This window comes from Diachasma alloeum, unplaced genomic scaffold, assembly GCF_001412515.2.
Source record: "Diachasma alloeum isolate Michigan unplaced genomic scaffold, Dall2.0 Dall_scaffold_00469, whole genome shotgun sequence".
Taxonomy (NCBI): domain Eukaryota; kingdom Metazoa; phylum Arthropoda; class Insecta; order Hymenoptera; family Braconidae; genus Diachasma; species Diachasma alloeum.
The window spans coordinates 379,641-402,348 of NW_021680602.1; the positions used below are offsets into that span (position 1 = coordinate 379,641).

Below are 22,708 nucleotides of genomic sequence, written 5' to 3' on the forward strand. Positions count from 1 at the left end.
TGCGAGAGAAATAGAATTAGAAGAAATGTTGGATGGTTTGAAGCAGAAATTCAAAGATCTGAAAAACTACTGTGAGCGCCTGCAAATTTTGACGGTTCATCCACAGTCGGGGAGTGCGCCGGAAATTGCCTCTGAATTTGAAACTACCAGATACATGGCGTCAAGAGCGAAAAGATTGAGAAAAATTAAAGGAGTGTTTGCTTCATCAATTGCAAAAGCAGGTCATTCACTATCCACCACAACCGTCGAGAAGGTACACAGTTTTTACCTAGAGCACAGTCGCGTCATGCCAGGAATGAAAGATAAAATATCCATCAAGATCAATGCAGAGAAGAAAGTAGAGCAAAAGCGAATGATACTCGAAAATCTAAAAGTCCTTCATCGGAAATACAAACATGCGAATGGAGATGCTAAGGTCGGTTTCAGTAAGTTTGCCGAGCTAAGACCTAAACAATGTGTAGTGGCGGGAGCAAATGGCACTCACGTGGTATGTGTTTGTACGTATCATCAAAATTGCAAATTGATGCTAGAGGCAATTTATATTGCAACTCTGACTCAAGCTTCCCCCTGTCCACTCAGAGATTACAAAGATTGTCTAGCAAAATTGATGTGTGCAAATCCAACCCCGGTCTGTCATCTGGATGAATGTAACGATTGTCCTGGAGTGAAATCATTATCATGTGAACTGAAGAAACTTCTCTGTGATTCTGTCGTGGAACTGGTCGAATTTCGCATGTGGCAAAGTACTGACAGGTGTATCTTGCAGACACAGTCCCTCTCGATGGATGAATTCATTGATCTTCTAATGGAATGATTGATAGTAGTCCTATCACTTCATCGCTAAAGAACAATCGGCTTTTGTCAAACAGCGAAAAGAGAATTTGGACAATGGAGAAGTACTAGTGCATTGTGATTTTTCGGAAAATTACGCTTTTGTGGCTCAAGATGCTGCTCAATCCTTCCACTACAATAATGACCAGTGTACAGTTCATCCCACTGTTTAGTACTACCGTGAAAAAAATGAAATCCAACATCGGAGTTTAGTCGTTTTGTCGGACAGTACGACTCACGATACTGCCGCTGTTTATTTGATACAGAAGATTTTAATACAGCATGTGAAAGACAACTGTGAAAGAGTGGAGAAAATTATCTATGTCACCGATGGAGCTGCACAACATTACAAGAATCGTTTTCAGATCACGAATCTCTTGCATCACAAGACTGATTTTGGCATAGTTGCGGAGGCCCATTTTCATGCAACCGCGCACGGTAAAGGAGCTTGTGACGGAGTATGAGCTGTCTTTAAGAGAGAAGCCAGACGTAAGAGCTTGCAAATCGTTCATGGTGAACCAATCCTCATACCAGATGCTTTGTTTCGATGGTTAAAAGAGAATTTAGAAAGAATTGATGTATTTTTTTCACCAAGGCAGAACACGAGAATATCAAAACTAAGTTGAAAGAGAGATTTGATAGTGCCAAAGCTATTCCAGCCATTCAAAAACACCATTGTTTTATTCCGATACCGGGAGAGCAATTGTTAATTAAACGATATTCGGCTTCGGCTAACGAGGAGGTTTTCCCAAAGCAAAAACAAACAACAACAAAACGAAAAACCCGCAGAAGACAGTAATCGTGATGTAAATAATTCATCAGTGCATGTTGGAATGTGTCGTCGAAGAGAGTGGAGTATTTTTCCGTATTGTAAAAATGTAAAAACGTGAAAATATAAAATGTTGTCGTTATAGAAGAATAAAAATTGTTTTTTTCCCATACTTTTTCGTCAGTGGAAAGCACAGTGTGTTGTTGAGAAAAGATTTATAGTCGTATCAATAGTCTATTCTATCCAGCAGAACAGAAAATGTCTATTGACAAACCCCTTTTTCAGTAACAATAATGCAACTCTCCTAAACGACAGACAAACGTAAAAATTTCGAAGAAAAATTTTTTTCGGAGCATTCTTTCTCTCTTACATGATGGCGTACTCTTTTGCCATCATATATGAACAAAGAATAATAGTTGACAGACTGATTTCTTTGAAAAAAACCGATGGATCTCCCCTAAAAACTGAAAAACCCAAAAATTTCGAAAAAAAAAAAATTTCCGGTGCATTGCTTCGCTCTTCCATTATGGCGTATTTTTTCGTATCATAAAAGGACATCCTCTATCATAAAAAAAATATTTCGATCGAATATCGAGCGGCTTTAGAGTGAAAAAAAAATGAAAACGCGAAAAATTCCTGGAAAATCAGTCTAGGAGCTTCTTGATGGCTCTGAAGTATTTTTTATCTTGAAGTACGAGAAAAAACGAAAATTTTCTTTTTTTATTTATCAAAATCGGATGCTCCATTCAGAAGTAATGATTTTTTGAAAATTTCAAGTTTCGTAATGATTATCTCAGAAACAAAAAGTGGCAGGGCAATGAAATTTTGCTAGATCACTGGCTGTATGTAGTAGTTCATAATGCACCTACTCAATAATTTTTCTCAGACAAAAAAAAATCCGGTGTGGCTGAGTTGACATGGAATGTCCCATATTTTATATTAAAATTGAGCTAGTGTTCGATTCCACACACTCGCGAGTCAAATTTACAGGAAGATTAAAACTACCCATTAGGCCGGCCTGCGGGAGAAGGAGAATGAATTTTAGTGTCCCGATTCCTGAAAAAGACGGCTAAAAAATCACCAGTCCATGCGAATTTTTTCGGATTTTTCAATCAATTTTCATGTATGCGCAACGAGTTCAAAGTTTGACGAGAAAAGTTGACCTACTGGCAGCCAACGTTCATACACCTCGGGCAGAAGTTAATGGTTCCTATGACCATCCTATGTCAGGTAGTGAAAATGGCTGCGGACGGCCCTCCGAGTCTGCTGTCCAAGTAGAACGCCCAGTGACTTGCATAGGACCGTCTCTGTTGCTCTCATAGCGAAGAGATCGCAGCCGGCCCTATACAAATCCTTGTGCTAGACAAAAATGCTCGTAGTTGGCCATGCCACACAGAGTGATGTCCAGAATAAATGTAAATAAGTCAATAACTATGAGCCGCAGAGGTATAAATGAAAAATTATTGCCTTCATTATGAAATCATCCAAATTGTCTGCATTGCATATTTCAATGACGTCTCAATAGTTTCCGAGATATTATGATGAAAAGTGGGCGTCTCGAAAGGTTTTTTGCAAATAAACATAAAGCATACCTTGGATGTAGGTCACACTTCATCTGTATATAATTCTGGGTATTTTTCAGCCTCTAAATTTCCAAATGAATATGAAAGTTCACAACAAACGGTTTCGCGATTCTAGGTTCATTTTCGACAATAATTACTATTTGAATATTTCTGAGTTAATGAAAAATTCCCAATACTATGCCAACATTTTCTGAGGCGAAAATTTTAAATTATAATCCCATTTCGCTGAAGGGGATGCACAAATGACTATCCTTCGAGGAACCTTGATGAATGGGACAAAATTTATGATATTGAAGGCGGTATTCTCTCAATATTCGTCCCTCGACCTCCCACTACTTTGTCCTTTTGACAATTCAATATTTTCCAACCTTTTTCATAACTGTACTAGTGATCAGTCAGAACGAGACTCTGAGAGACAGCATCGAAGGATTCTCCAGACTTCTGTTTCTGTGACCAGCTCAAGGTACAAATCTTCCGTGTTTGTAATAGTGTGTGAATAAAATTTTCAATCCACAGAGGAGAGAAAAAAATGTAAGAATGCCACCAACACGACAGGATATGAAAATCAGATTGATTGGTCATGGAACTGCAGAAATTCAGGGGAGCCACTTACCTTCAAAGAGACAACTTCTAGAGCGTTTCTTTTATAGTACGAGACACGCCACGCCAAAATTGACTTTTCAGGCAGCTCCGAAGTACGTTATTCGCAAGTGTGCCATATTTTTTGAATATGCAGAAGTGCCAATGATAAAGAAGTGTGATGCAATTAGTAAGTTGAAGCAATTAGTGACGGACTACAGAAAGGTGTTCAAAACCGGGCCCATGCGTAGAGAGACTTGTCAAATAGCCTATGACAAGGAGTCGGAATTCAGTTGCAAGTTGGATGATTTATTCGATATTGCTAATAAGACACAAGTGGCCCTGATCAAAAATGAACAGGCAAGAATTCTATTGGATCTCCACAAGCGAGGAAAAAGACGTTACTTGGACAAAATTCTTGATATAGCCTCCTGGGCTCCTCCATGTGAAGGAGAGATGTTAAAGACACAGGAAAAAGGTACCAGGACTAATCCCTTTTTTTCACGTATTTTCCTTATTTTTAATTCTGTAGGCTATCCCCTTCTTGCGATCACTGAACATTTAAAGACATTTGACGGTTGAATTCGGAATTATTGAAAAAAGGGATCGAAATTTGCTGCCAGATCATGATCTATTTATTTGAGAGAATTGAAAATGAAAAATGTTCGCAGAACTTTTTTGTGGCGGTTTGGCGCGGGTATCAAAAATAATAACTCGGTATTGACAGGAACTGTATATTTAAAGGCAAGTGTTTACATGCGTACTCAAAAGTAGACTGACTTAGTCCGCCGGGGAGCGTACGAGTTTATATACCTTCATTTATCGAAGGTTCGAGAATTGTCCTGAAATTTCGTGAGGGACAAGAACAGAATGACGTTTGTCTCGAATTCCGACGTTTGGAATATTCGAGACGCTACGAAATAAATTCAAGAAATTAATTTCTTATGGCTCCCGCCACATTTTTTTAATAACTTCCACGATTATCACACATTACAATTTTTTAGTGGACATAATTAGTGTATTTTTCCTTAATGAATGCTTGTACTGACTGATGAGAAAATATTGACAAGTCCTGACTTTTTCTCTATCAATACTCTTTTGCCTTATTCCCATGATAATCTCTCATCAATTTTTATTAATTTTTCCCATTTTGCAGTAGAGCCGCCTAGGATTCTTGCAAATTACAGTAATTACCAGTGGGACGAAGAAGAAGATCTGGATAGACTCATGAAACAATTGGACTGTCACGAAAACGATTGCGACTATAAATTCGATTCGCAGCCCAGCAACGTGAAGAAAATTTTTCGTCTGTCTCCGAAATTCACCGCCGCTTTGTATCGAGCAAAAGTCAGCGATCGTATGGCAGCACGTATCATAGCAGCCACCCTCATAACAGCCGGGATCTCTCTAGATGACGTTCATCTGAGCCGAGAAACTATCCGTCGAAGTTAGGGGATTTACCGGACGACTCTGAGTAATGCCATTAAAAATCGGGTCAAGAATAGATGTTCCAGTTTCACCACTGTTCATTGGGATGGCAAACAATTACCATCGATAGAGAACAAATTCGAAAAAATGGATCGACTCCGTGTTCTTATATCGGGCATTGGAGGGGTTCAATTATTTGGAGTTCCAAAACTAGAACGAGGGAGTGGTGAAGCAGGCAAATGCTATTTTAAAATGCCTGAAGGATGGAGAATATCTCGACGATATATGCGCCATGGTATTTGATACCACTGCTAGCAACACGGGCAGTGCAAATGGTGCATGTGTCTTACTGGAGCAGTTATTGGGAAGGGATCTATTGCATCTTGCTTGCCGACATCATGTATTGGAACTACTGCTGAAATCTGCTTTTGAAGCTTCTATGGGGCCAACTACTGGACCGGATATTCTCATTTTCAAAAGATTCCAAGGGCAATGGAAAAACATTGAGAAAGAAGAATTTTCACCAGGAGTCCAAGATGATGATGTAAAAGCAGCAGTCAGGAATTATGCAGAAAACGCCCTGGCATTTGCTTACTCACGATGGAAGGTACGTTATGAAGAAAAATTCACAATACTCAATCCAACGAAATAATTTCTTCAATCGATCGAAGAATTGAATTGAACTTTTCTTATTCATCTCTTAACAGACTGATAACATCAGGAAGGACTACAAAGAGTTTCTGAAACTGGTGGTGATGTTTTTGGGTGGAAATCTTCCAAATGGTAATCGATTCCGAGGGCTGGGTCCCATTCATCATGCTAGATGAATAGCGAAGGCAATTTACTCGTTAAAAATATTCCGATTAAGAGATTAATTTCATATGACATCTCAGGAAATATCAGCTTTGTGGAGAATTTGTGTTTTCATCGTCCTGCTGTATCAGAAGAGTTGGTTCACAACATCAAATGCAATTGTAGCTCCCAAAAATGATTTAGAACTATTGAAAAAATTAGTAACTGATCATAGTTCTACGTTGTCACAAGTCTACAATGCAGTATTTGAGAAGTTTGGGAACCATCTCTGGTACTTACCAGGAGAATTGATGGCTTTCTCTTTTTTCGATGAATATTTGAGTATAGAGTGCAAGAAAAAGATATGCGAAGCTATAAAATCGTGTCCTGCACTCAAAAATGATCGAAAAAAGAGAAAATCAGGAATGAAAGATCTCAAATTTATCGGAAAGGGGAGTTTGGATGAATTCGTGACTCAAAATACCGTTACCTTCTTTAAGATTTTGAACCTCAAACATGATTTCCTGAATGTCGACCCTACGAAATGGGAAAATTGTGAAGATTATATAGAGGCTTCAAAAGTTGTGAGATCATTTCTTGTTACATATGATGGGGCAGAAAGGAGTGTGGCTCTCATGAGCGAATAGAATACTTTTCTCACAAAAGATGAAGACAATAAGCAGAATGTGATGCAAGTGACGAAAAAATTACGGGAGGTGCACACCTGCTTGCATACGAGAAAGCTTGAAGTTTTCATTAGAAAACTATCTGAATAAATCATCGGTTGAAAATATGAGTGATATTCAATAATTCATCGAAAAATGTCAATGCATTCAATGATTCCAATCTCATTTTCATTGCCATATTAAAATGAGGGCAAAAATATTAAAATCAACTTTTAAGCATTAGTCACAGACAAAAATGGTAAAAATAGTATAATGATAGTTAGAAGTAAGCCTTTTTTATCATTCATGTTTTGTTGAAATCCTTGAAAACTAACTGATTCAATAATGTAAATTTTGCAATGGAAATGTAAATAATTATGATATTTTTATGTTAGAAATAAAAACGTATGTTGAAAAGTGTCAAACGTAATGAGAGGTAAATCCCTCCCTAGAAATGGTCAACGCAATAGGCCAAAATTTTTTGCTAGGGTTCAGTTTCTGTGTTTATGACCGTTGTAAAAGCACTGGATAAGTCTAGCACCTGCGCCTACACGAAAATTGATGAATTTTGTTTTGTATTTTTCTCGGCATTGAATTCGCTTAAAAATTTTCGTTCTTCTTGGCATGATAGTACGATATATCAACAATTATATGATTGAATCGATAAGAAAAATGGACAGTTCGTAAGTGTCGTACGCATCTATGAAAACCCCTAAATCCTGTGAAAAATTGAATTTTTATCTCGCCAAAAACTTTTGATTTGCCCCCTTTGGGGTATGACCCGTAGTGGTTGATGGAATTGGGTGTGACCCATTACGGATGGAACCAATAACTTCCCGACCATTTGTTTTTGTTGACACTGGGGTCATGCCACACTGAATGCGGCACACGCTATACGCAATGCTAGTCATTGTCAGAAATATTCGGAAAACAGTTGGATAATTATTTCATGCGTTGCATGCGTTTAGCGTTGCATCCATTGTGGCATTACCCTTAGGGTGATTTCACAAAGAACGCATTTGCAATTTAATTTAACTCAAACTTGAATCAAGTTTGAGTTAAACCCACTTTTTATTTGACCCACTTCAAAATTCTCTCAACTCCGAAGCTGATCCACTTAAAAATTTGCAACTTCAAAGTTGACCCACTTCGACATTTTCCATCTTGAAAGTTGACCCACTTCAAAATTTTGTAACTTCAAAGTTGACCCACTCTAAAATTTTCCAACTTTCCCTTTTTCATAATTGCACAATTCGAAAGTTTTATTTAAAAAACTCAACCACTACTGAGGAGATTTTGCTGAAAATCCAATGAGAATCAAGTTATGTGAAGACGCATCGATTGCACAAAATTAATTCAAATCCCATCGTTACCTTAGTTAAAATGGTCGAATTTCTATGAAATTAACGCTTTTTGGCATTTTTTACAAGTTTTATGTGGATAAATAAAAAACCGCTGAGTCAATTGTTTTCATAAACTAAACATTTCTAAGCTACATAAACACTCATCGTTTGAAGGAAGAAAAAAATCAATCGCTTCATTCGTTCAGGAGATATCGTTGGACAAAATTTTGGTCGCATACGTACACACACACACACACACACACACACAGACATGTCTTCAAAAATGTATCAAGATGATTCCGGAGGTCGAGAAATGTGGAGAAATCATCGAAATTCCACATTCGATTTTCCGGGTCATTACAATAACTTCCTCCCTGCGGGTCGGGAAGTTAAAAAATGAAGGAATTCATAGACGACACATATTACATTCGTATTCACGTTTCAATTCTATCGTTCGAAAAGCGAGTGAATTCTCTCGGTTTTTTCCTGCAATTATGCTGATTTTCAGTAATGCTCCGTATTATCGTTGCGAATCATTGCCGATTAGTGTTATCCTCACCTGTCCTCTATCATAATTTTTTCAAAAATCTGTACCACTTAATTTTCATGATCCATTCCTATAATTGAAGAATGGTAAAGTCAATTGTTCTCATCTAATTCAATCAGTTCCGGTGGTTGAGTAGATATGCGTGACTCAATGAGGGTTGTGACCCAAGGGAGTAAATGGACTCCTGACCCAGAATACTATAAATTCTATCACAGTACACTTCTTTTCATCTGATTATGTCTCAGTCATATTGATCTTTTCTATCGACTCTTCTTCACCTCTACTAATGCATACAATCCCACCTATATTAATTTCACCACATAGTCTTTCTAATTCTCATCTTCTGACTCCGTGTATTCAGTCGTTCAGGGCACACGGGTTCATTTTCACGTGGGAGTTTTATGGAGATCATTGTTGTGATCAATTATGGAATCAGAGCTATGATAATAAAAAAAAATCAAAGTTCCAAAAGTTTTATTTTTAGAATAACTGGAAAACGCCCGAGTCGATTTTGTTAAAAATTCACTTTATTCTACTGCATACGAAGATCGAGACACGCGGTAGCGTATCGGCCAAGTACACGTTTTATATTCATCTATTGTATAGAGAACAATCCAAATTGCATCATTTCCACTGAAAAAGTGATGAAATAAGTGAAAAAACCTCATTTTTTGCATTTTTTCACATGTTTTTTGCGAATAACTGAAGAACCGCTGAGACGATCGTCTTCACGAAGTAATCAGTTCTAAGTTACACAAAGATGTATCGATTGCAAAAAAAAATTGAATCATATCATTCGTTCAAGAGTAATCGTCGGGCAAAATTTTGTTTACACACACACACACACACCACGGATCCTCTCAGTAAGGAACGCCTTTACTTTCTGAGAGTTTCGCAGGCTGGAAGGTACTGCAACGTCGCGCGTATCCAGATGGTGCATAGGAGAAATCTCGATATTCTGAACTGCCGTTCAGAATATAGGGTATCCACTAAATAAAATATGTCGGCGCGAACCAACACCTTCCGAGAAACCCAATTCTAAAAGAGGTATGTAGGGTGGGCTCCCTAGAACACCCCCGGGTCAGGCTCCCGATAACAGCTCGTAGAAAAATGATGAGTGATGACAAAATTGAAAGTTCCCATGCGGGTAGCCTTAACAAGGAGAATCCCGCCATCAGTTCTGATGCCGGCTCCATGGATTATGGGAGGAGCTAATCATCACAGTCGTTAAAGGTGGACTCCTCGGCATCGGATGCTACAAGGAGAGATGAGACTCAACACGTGACAGAATGTCGTTACGCATGGGCATCGAGAAACTCATCACAGAGTTACATGAGTTTGTCCAGCCTAAGATAAATGTCCACAAGGAAATCAAATCCAAGGTGGCATCCATCGGCAGCGCGTACAGACGACTCAAGAGCTTGGAGGAGGTACGCACCAAAGAACGACTCTCCTTTACCAAACCCGTACGAACTCCACCAACACTACTCACGGTGCGTTTACGGACGGACTCCGAAACGACGGCAAAGGACTCGGATTTGGAGGATCCGAATACCATGCAGTCGGCCCGAGATGTCCGCGAAGCAGTGCAGAGAAAGCGCTCGAAAGGCTCACCTGCGGCAGAAGCTCAAACATTGAAGTAGCTAAAGCAACAGGATCTGACCAGCAAGGTCCGCAGACTGTGGCATTTTCCGATCCACCTGCTAATGCTGAATGGACGCAGGTGAAGAACAACAAGAAGGAGAATAAGACGCAGGCCGGACAGCTCCATTCACAGCCGCCTCCCAAAAAGACGAAGGAAAGAAAGAAACAAGCGAGGGCTCCTCGGAAACCAGCACCCAGACCAGATGCTCTGATTGTCCGACCCGAGGACAAAGAGAAATACTCGGATATCCTACGCCGGGTGAAGAAGGATGCTCCCTCTGAGCACGCTAGCGGCTGTGTCGACAAGATCCGCCGAACAGCAACCGGGGATATACTGATCGTTTTGAACAGAAAGACCACCGACCGTGCATCTAAGCTACGTAAAGCCATCGCCATTCTGCTCGGAGATGAGGCGGAAGGGCTTAGTAAGAAAGCCACAAGAAGATCTCGAGATCAAAGATCTTTACGAAATTACACCGAAGGAGGATGTCATCGAAGCCCTAAAAGCAGCAGCTGGAGAGGAGCATGAGATCAACGCGGATGCGGTTAAGTCCCTTCGAAAAGTGTATGGAGATACCCAGACTGCCTCAGTGAGACTCGCAGCTACGACAGCGAAGAAGATCCTGGGAGAGCATGGGAAGATTAAAATGGGCTGGGTCAACTGCCGAGTGAGGAGAGTGGAGAGACCGGTCAAGTGCTTCAAGTGCTGACATTACGGACATCTCGCCATGAAGTACAAGAGTACAGTCAACCGCTCCAAGCTCTGCGTCAAGTGCTCAGAGACCGGTCACAAAGCCACAGATTGCAAGGAGAAGCACCGATGCGCCTTATGCACCGAGAAAGGCAACGTGGAGAATTGTGCCCACTCTATTGGCAGCAGTAGATGCCCAGTGTATAAGGAGGCAATCCAGAAGACCAACAACAAGCGACGATGAAGGTACTTCAACTCAATCTCAACCACTGTGAGGCTGCACATGATCTGCTTATGCAGACGGTGCGGAAGTTGAAAGTCGATCTCGCCATCATCTCAGAGCCATATCGCCACCTGAACGATGGGCGCTGAGTGAATGACGCCAGCAAGAAGGCCATAATTTGGGCTTGTGGGAAATGGCCATTCCAGAGTAGTACAAGTGATAGCATACAGAATGGCTTCGTGAAGGCTAAGGTTGATGGAATCCATTTCTACAACTGTTACACCCCACCAAGCCATTCTGTCGACGTTCACAGATTTCCTGGATAGATTGACCGATGATGCGAAGCAGTACTGTTCCGTGGCGATAGCCGGAGACTTCAACGCCTGGGCAGTCGACTAGGTGAGTAAGGAGACGAACATCAGGGGGCAAGCTATACTGGAAGCCATGTCCGCATTGGATGTAGTTCTCTTGAACAGCGGCGATGAACCGACGTTCATGAGGGGAGAAGCGAGCTCGATTGTGGACCTCACGTTCGTGAGCAGCACCCTTGCAAAGGGGAACTGCTCATGGAGAGTGATTGATGGCTACACTGCGAGCCACCACCGGGCGATAATCTGGGAGATATGTACTCGCCAGAGATTCACCTCGACGCCAAAGAAGACTAACTGCATTGGCTGGAGAGTGAGCACTTTCAATGCTAGCTCTTATTCATCAGCATTAGGCGATGACTCAATTAGTGGCAGTAATGCCACTGAGAAGGTACGCAAAATAATGCAAAGAGTAGTAGAATCCTGCGATGCCACCATGACCTGAAAGCGGACCTCAAATCGGCATCCACCGGTGTACTGGTGGAACGACACTATCGCCACACTAGGAAAGGAGTGCAATGCAGCCAGGAGATTATCTCAGCGTGGCCGTGAAAAGCCAGGCTTTCAGGAGCTGCATCTAAGATATAAAAGAGCACCCCGCAAACTCAGCAAGGCGATCAAATGCAGTAAAAGGCAATCATGGAGCGAGCTCCTTGATGAGATGGAACATGATCCATGGGGGAGACCGTAGTGGTGGTGATGATGCGACTGAAGAGTCAGCCAATGCCATCGCCTACGTGCCCTGTGTTGATGGAGAAAATCGTCACGGTGTTGTTCCCGCAACCACCGGAAGTTCACAGAACGGACGATCGGGGAGAAGAGATGATGGTTCCACCAATCACTAAGGAGGAGTTGATGGAAGCGTGCAGTAGAGTAGAAAACACGAAGGCTCCTGGGCATGATAGAATTCCCAATATTGCGTTGAAATTAGCTATTTATGCGATGCCGGATATGTTCCTGGACGTTTACAACGAGTGCTTACGGGAAGGCACGTTCCCGGCCATGTGAAAGCAGCAGAGACTGGTATTGCTACCGAAACGGAATAAACCACCGGACGATCCTTCATCATATCGTCCGCTCTGCATGCTCGATACCGCTGGCAAAATCCTCGAACAAATCGTCCATCAACGAATAGAAGCAGTAATTGAACCCCTGTTGGCCGACAACCAATACGGGTTCTGCAAAGGTCGATCCACGCTAGAGGCCATCAATCTGGTCGTTAACATGGCCAGAAACGCGATCTCAGAGAAAAGATGGCTGAACGGCACAAAAAAAGTACTGCTTAGTAGTTACTTTAGACATAAAAAATGCCTTCAACTCGGCCAAATGGGACCGTATTATCGAGGGTTTGGTGAAGTTCAATGTACCGGGATACTTGCAGAGAATGGTCACAAGCTATTTCACTGGAAGAGTCCTCAAGTACGATACGGATGGTGGTTCCAAGGAGTACCGAGTCACCGGAGGGGTATCCCAGGGCTCGGTCTTGGGTCCTTTGTTGTGGAACGTTATGTATGCTGGGACTGCCGCAGGAAACTAAACTCGTGGCATTCGCGGATGACGTGACTGTAGTCATCGTGGGAAAATACCTAGAAGAGATCAACTACTACTTCGACACAACCTTCCACACGGTCCGTCATTTGATGGATGCCGTCGGTCTGAAGCTGGCGGAGCACAAGACAGAGGCCGTGCTGATTACCAGTAGAAAGAAAACCGAGACCAAAAGGCTGCAGGTCGGGTCTTGTGAATTTACTTCTCAGCCGTTCATTCGATACCTGGGCGTGATGATCGATGCCCGACTCAATTTCAAGCAGCAAACTGAGCACCTAGGAGTAAAAGCGGCTGGAGTCAGATCCATTTTATCCCGCCTCATGCCTAACATCGGAAGTCCTAAGCAAAGAAGATGAGCCCTGCCGTCATCGGTGGTCACATCAGTGCTCACCTACGGTATCGCCATTTGGGGCGCTGCATTACACCTGCAGGAATCGTGGCGGAAGGTCGCACCAGCCTATCGACTAAGCACCTTACAGGTGGCGAGCGCTTACCGTACGGTATCCGAGGATGCAGTGTTGGTCATTACGGGGATGCTCTCCTTGGAAGTATTGGCCGAGGAACGAAGGTCTTTGTATCAGCGAAGGAAATCGGAAGCTCTCGGTGCTGTAGAACTCAGTACAGAAGAGAGACGGAAGAGTGCAGTGATGGCAGCTAAAATAGGACGCCTCTACTAAAGGGAGATGGACTCACCGTCTAATCCCACAGGTAGATATGTGGTTAAACCGTACGTATGGTGAGGTTAGTTACTATCTGACGCAAATATTTTCGGGACTTCGGTGCTTTCGGGTGTATCTTCATAAATTCAAACATGAGGATTCCCCGGAGTGCCCGGTCTGCACAGGAGTTAACGAAGATGCGGAGTATGTATTTTTCAGATGCCCCTGTTTTAGTGAGACCCGGGGTTCTTGGGAAGTAGTCCTTGAAAGGGAAGTCCTGCCTGAGAATCTGTTGGAAGCTATGCTGTCATCGCAGGCAGCCTAGGACGCAACGAGCAACTTTGCAGCCGCAGTTATGAAGGAGCTCAGAAGTGAGGAACTCAAGCGCAAGGCTGCAGCATAGGTGAAAAATCTGCTGGAACCGCCTACCCACACCCAACACCTTAGCTGGATAGGAGGATGTACTTCAGATGCAAAGAATGTGGAAGAGCTAATAGCTGAGACCCCCCTCACGAAGTAATATTTAGCGGTGGTGTAGCGAGGGACAAGGCACGGATAATTAGAGCTAAAAAGAGGAAAACAGGGTTTTTACTGGATAAAAATCCCAGATCTGCTTTTAACATCTCTTTACCAGAATTTTCTGAAGATTTTCCCAAACCTCTATAAAAACAAAACACACATACACACACACATATGTCTTCACATGTCTGAACATGTCTTCAAAATTGGTTGAAAATGATTCTAAACGTCAAGAAACGTGGACAAATCATGAAAATTCTACGTTCGATTTCCGGGGTCATTACTATAACTACCCGATAGATCGGGAATTTAAAAAATTCTGCGTATTCTTTGCCTTTTTGCTAGTAAGTTTACGGACGTTGATGCCAAGAAGTTGAGTTATTGAGTTACAAAAAATCATTATTACATTTGGACACTGCGAGACGTGTAAAATTCCATAAGAAATAAAACTTCGTGAAGCACAGCTTAAAAATATTTTTAAAAATCTGTAAAAATTCACGTGGGCTGCTGATTTTTTTTAGCTATCTTTAGAGGGATCGGAACCATAAAATTCATTACCTTCCTCTCGTAGGCCTGCCTACTACCCATGGAACAACAAAGACACACAAATGGAGTATATTTTTGCCGGAAGGAAGTCCATTCATAATCCTGAATCGAGTATAAAATATACCTGAATCAGGAATAATATACCGGAATCACATATATTTTATACTCAATTCAAAATTATGAATCGACCTAATTTCGGTATTGACATTATCGAGATACGGCAGCGTATCGGCCAAGAAAAGTTTTGACTCCGATTGTACAAAACATCAGGCCGATCGCTGCCGTGTATTTATACATGAAGCAACTACCCCCTCCACTAGCTCCGAATCATATTCATTAAATAAAACACAAACGTGACGAGCTACATGAAAAATACTCTTAGTTACATTATATAAATTGGCCACAAGCTTCTCATTGATGTAACTATTTTTTTGTTCGAAGCAATATTTAAAAAAATACGCGCATAGCAACGGGTTCATATGCACATTCTCGCATTTCACATCAACTCCTATCATTTTTTTGTTACGGAGTTGGTAGCAGTGCAATACAACCACACGCACCAAGGAGGGAAGCCCGGAAATTTACAAATTGAATATGGTGCACGAATGATGAATTCCACAGATATTTTTCGATCGAGTATCGTGCACAAATGAATTCTCGAAGAAGCAAATTCAGCCGAATAATCTTGAATAAATAATTAAAAGTCGGTGCAAATAACGACAGTGGAATAGAACTATTTGTTTTACTTCGATTGTTAATTGGAAAGATGATTTATCGTGTGAAAAATAAATGAACCGAATTGAATTGAAAATGAAAAAATTTACAGGATATAAAAACGATTCCTTGTTTATTTTGAAAAAAATAATGAAATCTCCCTAAAAAAACAAAAACAAATGTTTTTGTAAAAAAACTGCGCCAAGAAAAAGTTTTGTTTGGTTCTTACTAGGAAGTAGAAATTTTTGAAAAATACAAAGAAATGAAAATGAAAGCCAAGTCAGCAATGTCGAATAAACGAAAATAGTGCACAATCATATTTCTATAAGTGAAATTGTTTCAAATCGAATGAGGATTTTTAAAAAATTCTTGATGAAATAAAAAATTAGTAGAAGGAAGACCAACGCTCTTGGCGCGGAGTTTTTCAACTCATTGTCTAGTATCAATCTAATTCTCCATCTTCTGATCCTTAAATGACCCCATGTTCCTCTAAAAAAATAAACAGGGGTTCGAGCCTATCCGACAGAAGGAGTGTGACCCTTACTTGTTGCGTTATTAGTCCTTTTTTTTTTTTCTACCAATTCCATTGGTAGTCCGCTTCCGAATGGATCCGTAGCAATTACCTACCTTTTGATCGCCATACAACCGTACCGCATACTACAGGGTGTCTACAGAAAGATATTCAACCTTTTAATAAATTTTGTGACAAAAACGATTTTCAGATGAATTGTTCTATGCCAAAATGTATTGAATTGATCGGACCGAAATTTTACACACTAGTGTGGCTCAATGGTATTAATTATGACCAAAAATTTTGAATTCTATTTCCGTCTTCTACGTGTATTGTGGAATGTTAAATCAACTCTGAGATGAAAAATTAGAAAAACGCGAATATCTCTAAAACTTTATATGAACGTGTATCCATATTTTGAATGATCTCAATTGGGGATATCGAGCCGAGTACTTCGAAAAAAAAAATTCAATCCGCCGAGTAGGCTCCTGACCAATAGATAGACGGTTAAGGAAAATTTGAGGTTCTTTAAAGGATTTAAAATAGTTAGGTTACGCATGTGAATACCAGACGGGGGCTATGCAGCGAAAAATATATCACTTTTGATTAAAAAACAATAAGTTGACGGGAAAAAATGGAGCCATAAATACTAAAATAGAGGAAAAGTGGGAAATAGCTCAAAAGCCCAATAGATAGACCATGGGACCGGAAGATAGACGGTAGAGTACCAATAGATGGACCGTCTTGAAGAATGTATCATTTTTATCGAGTTTGCTCAAACACGTGATGTTTTTTTTAAAATTAAATATAAAGAAATAGATGGGAAAACAGATTATTAATCTTTCGGGCATAAATCTGCGTTTGACGATGTCATTTTATTATCTGAGTTTGACTCTCTATCAACAGATTTGTGTTCTTTGTTCTTCCTCCTTTTCCCAGGTACATATTGAGCGTTGTTCTCTTGTTTGATTCTCAATTTTTCTGTTTCTTCAATAGTTTCTCAGTTTCAATCAATAACATTAGAAGTCACAAACAATTTGAAGAGTAATCGTTTAACAAGAAATAAATAGCCAAGTTTCATTCGTTATTGAATATGCAATCATTTCCAAGCAAAATTAGAAGATCGTAAAAATCGAGAATTACAAAGCTTCCGTTCGGAATAAAAAAATTCAGAAAAGCGATCCTAAACGGATATTTCTCTCATTCTGGGTTCATTCCTGCTCACCATTTGATTAAAAAAAATAATGAGGAGATGGAAAGGGAATAAAAAGGATATACATCAGGAATTTAAAAAAATGGGAGGAAAAATATATAAAAGGTATATTAAATGAATAATTCTGATATTTTATATTTTTATTAACCCTATTTCAAAGTTGAAGCCGAAAAATAAATTAACAAATCGAATATGAAAGGGACATGACTCGGTACACAGAAATTAACAAAAAATGGACAGAGAACAGATAAAAAAGGGATAAAATAATGAGAGAAGAACAGGAAAAATATAATTATAGGATAAATATGGCAACAACATAACATGGAAAAAGATAAGATTTCTCCAGTGAGAAATCGGAAGGATAATGAGAAACAAGGATAATGAGAGGATGAAAAAAGAATAAAGAAAATGCAAATTTCAAGTACAAGTATAAAAAGTATAAAAAAAGGACGACGGATGATATAACAAAGATATCAGTTCAGTATTTTTGATATTCTGTTTTTATATTTTCCTAATTTCTCAAATTCAGCATAAAAATCGAACGAGAAAAGTAGAATATGAAAAAGGGATATCAAAAAAGTATTTTGGTTTTCTTTTTTTATACTTTCCATATCAATAAAAATGTTCATGAGAGTCAGATTCAATTCGTTTTATGGAGTACAAAATCGTGAAATATGGAATTCCACTGAAAATTCAATGAAAAAGAACAAAAAACAAATTTTGCCGGAATTTCCGATCTTATGAAAAAAATCTAGAACTTTTGTCTCCGATTCTCACAAAAAATTCACTTAAAGCCCGCCCTAAATCCAATTGAATGCCACTATCATGGGCATCATCTGATTTATCCATGAAATTTTTCTTTTTTCCAACAAGGTATATGGGTGAATCTCAGTACTTTAGCAATTCCATGAAATTGAAGAAATTGATCGGACGAATTTTTGAAAGATAAAACTCTGACAGTTTAATGATTTTTACATACCATATATTCGATGTGTCTCTCATATCTACAATTTTTCCATTTTTTCACATGTCCTATATTGATTTTATTCTTATTTTTCTTTTGAGTTTTTTTATCCCTTCCTTTTTAATGAACAGGTGATCTTTTAAGAACACCGTTTTTAAATTTTCCTTCCCCTTTGTTCTTCAGTTTTTGCACCAAGTCTGATGTCACTTTTTTATTCTATTTTTCTTATTCCCTATTTTATTCATATGAAATTTATATTTGTCGGATATGAATATTTGCATGTAGGATGTAATACATGAAATTTGTCATCTTGCCTTGTGAAAAAACGACAGAAACGGTACGATTTCAACACATGAAGTTTTCATCAGTTCCTATCTGTCAAGACTATGTCCGTCTGAGACAATGTTTGGGATCTTTTTTTTTTGAAGTCTAAGCCATATTTGTTTACGAAAATAGAAAAAAACCCGACTTTCTCCGGTATGTAATGTAGCTTTGCTTTTTCTCCCTAGATCGTAGACAAAAACCCTAATTTTTCCTTCTTCGGAATACATAATTTAACTTCTAAATTTTCTTCCGAGAATGAGAAAACCCCAATTCATCCCAAGATTAAACAAAAATGAGTTCTGTTTAGACTTGATCAAGCTCCCATTGTATTTGCAATTTGTTCGTGAGTATACATCAATATGCATTACATGTTAAGAGAAATTACAAATCTCCTATTTTATTCGCATTTTATCTTGAGTTCGTTTAAGGAAATGACTGGAGCACTTCGAAAATAAATTCAATTTAATTCAATTTATCCTAACGATGTCCTATGACCGTGCATCTTTCATTTCACCCAAGGATCGGAATTTGTCGCGGATGCAAAATTTTCGAGAACTCAGCATTTGAAAACTTTATTGGCCGCACAATCAATGTTTCCATTCTAAGCTCTAGGCACAGTTGACTCAACAGTGTATAGAAAGAAATAAAACAATCTCTCTTTCCGTACCTGGATTAGAAATGTTATTCTGTCGAAATGGCATGGCGAAAAGTGTATACTCCAGATCCTTTATATGATTCTTCGTTTGAGGTATCGACGGTAGCAACTCCAATATATTACACCGTCACAGTAGCCAATATGCGATGAATAATCTTGAAGAAATCAATAAACTACATGGATTGTTCATTCCACAATATTTTTACTAAGAATACATTGCACAGGTGATGATGAATCGATTTTTTAGAATACACTGATCCAAACTCGTTTAACACCCAAATACACTCTTCACTAGTAACTTGACCGACACATTATTAATAATTACGTTCCCACTGAGAAATAGGAATCATCATAATGCTTTGCAATAAATACAACATAGAATTTCTCATTAACGATAATATCTTGATAAGATGAAACATATGTATTGTGTGCTCACTTCATACTAAATCGTGACCTGAAAATACCCTCTTGCCCCTCCATTGCTTCATGACAACGCTGCTAGGGGCGTGTCTTGCACTCCTCCATTCGGGAGCAACGGAGTACAATTATTGGCGGGTTTGAGCTCCGCCTTTTGGAAAAAATACTGAGGCGGTTCTTGCGACTGCTCACATTAACAAGGCATCTCTCAAAATCGATATCTGTAAGCTGCGAGATAATATTTGAAAGAGTGAAGTTGGATTAGGTTATCACATAATTGTTCGATATTTTCGAGTATTTTTTCTAAGAGTTGATGGATTTTCATGATAATCTATTAACATCAAGCTTTTACGACATTCTTACGGTTTTCGATGCGAAAAACAAATGATTTTTATAATTTTAATGAATCCATCGATTGGTAATAAATGTTTTCATTTGATAACTTGGAAGTATCCGAAAATTGCAAAAATTGTACATTTTGAGCCGATCTTGATAGATTCTATGAAAATGTTATCACACCTGCAGCAAAGTTGAGTGTGTCAATTTAACACGTTCTAAGTGTGTAGAACCATATATCATGATTTATTTCATTTTCTCATTAAATTCAATACTGCAATAATGTGTTTTAGTTCAATCTATATTTTTGAGATTCTTCTCGGTCACAACTAATGAGATCCAAATCTTTCGGAAGCTTCCTTGGTTATCCTTGCAATGGTACTCTTTCGCACTTTTTATTAAGATTTTTACCACAATCCTGTTATCAAATACTGTAGTTGCTTCTGTAGAAACGTTTTGGGTAAAATTGCTGAAGCGCTTTGGTTACTTCCTTTTCCTGAAGCAATGGAAAACAATGCGAAAAAAATTAGCATACACTGAGTTTTCCAACGGAATAGTCAATGGATATAATCAGGATTGCTCTTTCCTGTTCTTTAAATTGAATTTTCCTATTCCAATTATAATTGACAGACACCACACGTATGAAAAAAATCAATAGAAAATCTAGCGAATTTGCTAGAAAATTCTATTTGAATTCTAGAAAAATTCTATGGTGTTTCTATAGGATTTCTATTGAAATTCTATTGAAAAATTCTATTTATTTTTTGCGCTCATTTTATTGCATATTCGATGAGAAATAGTCAATAGATTTTGAATTACGGTTTGGAATTTTCTCTTGTTTTTTTTTCTAGAACGATGCTTGGGCATCAATGTTCTAACTTTTTCCCATTCTGTAATGTAAAATAAAACAAAACCCAGCCAAAAAAACTTAAGAAATTGTTCCCCAATAATTCTAATAGAAAAATGTCAAGAGAAAAATTCCAACAGAAATTCTAAATTTATTGACTTTTTCTTAACGAATATCTGATAGAATCAACGCAAAAAACAAACAGAATTGTTCAATAGAATTCCAGTAGAAATCCTATAGAAACCCCATAGAATTTCTATAGAATTGCAATAGAATTTTCTAGCGAAATCGCTAGGTTTTCTATAAAATTTTTTCATACGTACATTTATGAAAAAAATATATATACAAGGTGACAAATGGGAATAGGTGAAAACTTTTCCCTATATTTCCTTCTCCACTTTGTTACCAAGGATTGGGCTGTTGTAGGATAAAAATTGGAGCCTGGCAAATTCTGTCGGGACACTCCGAGGTCTAGTTCATATTCTTCAAAATGAGTGGGCTTACTGTCAAAGAAAAAGTGTATCTCATTGAATGCTATTATTCCCGAGGAAAAAATTACATAAATGGGGATAGAGGCTTTCGTTGTAAGTTTGGTAGTCACAGAATTGGGAGTAAAAACACTCTCAAATGATAGGAATTTTTTAGTTCTCCTGAACGATTTTTTTTTAGGTTAGTCCCCAATGAATTTTTTGAGTCAATGTGTTCTTTTTTGTAGGGTAATTGATAATTTTGTCAACCATGGTACCCTATAGGATTGTGGCCATGATCTTCCGGATCCATCTTACACAGTAACGACGGAAGAAGTAGTGGACAAGGTGAAAAAACATTTCAAAAATCATCCAACTGAATCAATACGCAAGGCGGCTGCGAAGTCAGAATTGAACTTAGAGACCCTACGTTGGATAATTAAACTTTTTCTCAAACATCATCCTTATAAAATCACTTCCCACCAATTGCTTACGCAAGCACCCTGGCGATCTCGCATTTACGGTATAGCGTAGATGTTCCGTAGATGTCTGTAAATGTGCATTTTTGGGCCTAAAAAACATGAAAATGATCGAAATACAGTGGAATAATGACTGGGAAATTAATTATCAGAAGATTGGTGTCAGTGATCACTCATTAATTGAATTTTTTGATGAATTTGAAGAAATTACTGCTATAGCAGTAATTACACTATAGTGTACTTAATGCCACTAGAACGTCGTGTGGGGGGGATTCTGCGAGTTGGCGGCAGCGCCGAATTACCGAGTAGGTCGGTCAAGTCAGCAGCACAGTAGCAGTCGCAGGCCAGCCGCCTGCTCAATGGGTTGACAGTGGGATAGCATCGGCCGGTTTTTTAAATTAATTTTTTAATGATTAATCAAACAATTGATTTTTGATGTGTCATTCTCAGAGGACACACACACGGGGGGGGGGTCGATTTTTGGTTCTTTGATGCGGGTGCAAGGGGTGAGGGGAATTATTTTTCTAACCCTTAATCGCATTGCGGGAAGTCCTCGGGGCGGGAGGGGGGTGGAATTTTTTTTACCTTTCTGACCCTAAATCGAATTGCTAAGCGTACGAGGGGGGCGGGGGAATTTTTCCTGATCCTTCTGACCTTCAATCACATTGAGGTAAGTCCAAGAGGGGAGGGGGGGGGGGAATTTTCCCTGACCCTTCTGACCCTTAATTGCATTGCGTGAAGTCCATGGGGGGAGCGGGGATTTTTTTGACCCTTCTCACCCTGAATCGCATTGTAGGAAGTCCAAGAGGGGGAGGGGGATTTTTTCATGACCCTTCGAACCCTAAATCAAATTGCGAAAGTCCGAGGGGGAGGGGGGATTTTTTTCCGACCCTTCAGATCCCAAATCTGATTGTGGCCGATCCGAGGGGCGAGGGGAATTTTTTTTTGACCCTTCTGACCCTAAATCGGATAGTTGGGTGTATGGGGGGGAGATTTTTTTTACCATTGTGACCCTAAATCGGACTGTACAGGACCCGAGGGGTAAG

The 22,708-nt window shown here is 39.3% G+C and overlaps 1 protein-coding gene across 1 annotated transcript in view; it reads right to left on the reverse strand.

Annotated features, from left to right (window-relative positions):
* LOC107042447 (LIM homeobox transcription factor 1-alpha) overlaps positions 1 to 22,708 on the reverse strand; it is a 370,154-nt gene that overhangs the window by 321,057 nt on the left and 26,389 nt on the right. Inside the window, exon 2 of the mRNA XM_015263494.1 lies at positions 19,129 to 19,225. Within this exon, the coding sequence (XP_015118980.1) occupies positions 19,129 to 19,225 (97 nt within the window). The remainder of the gene's footprint in view (positions 1 to 19,128; positions 19,226 to 22,708) is intronic.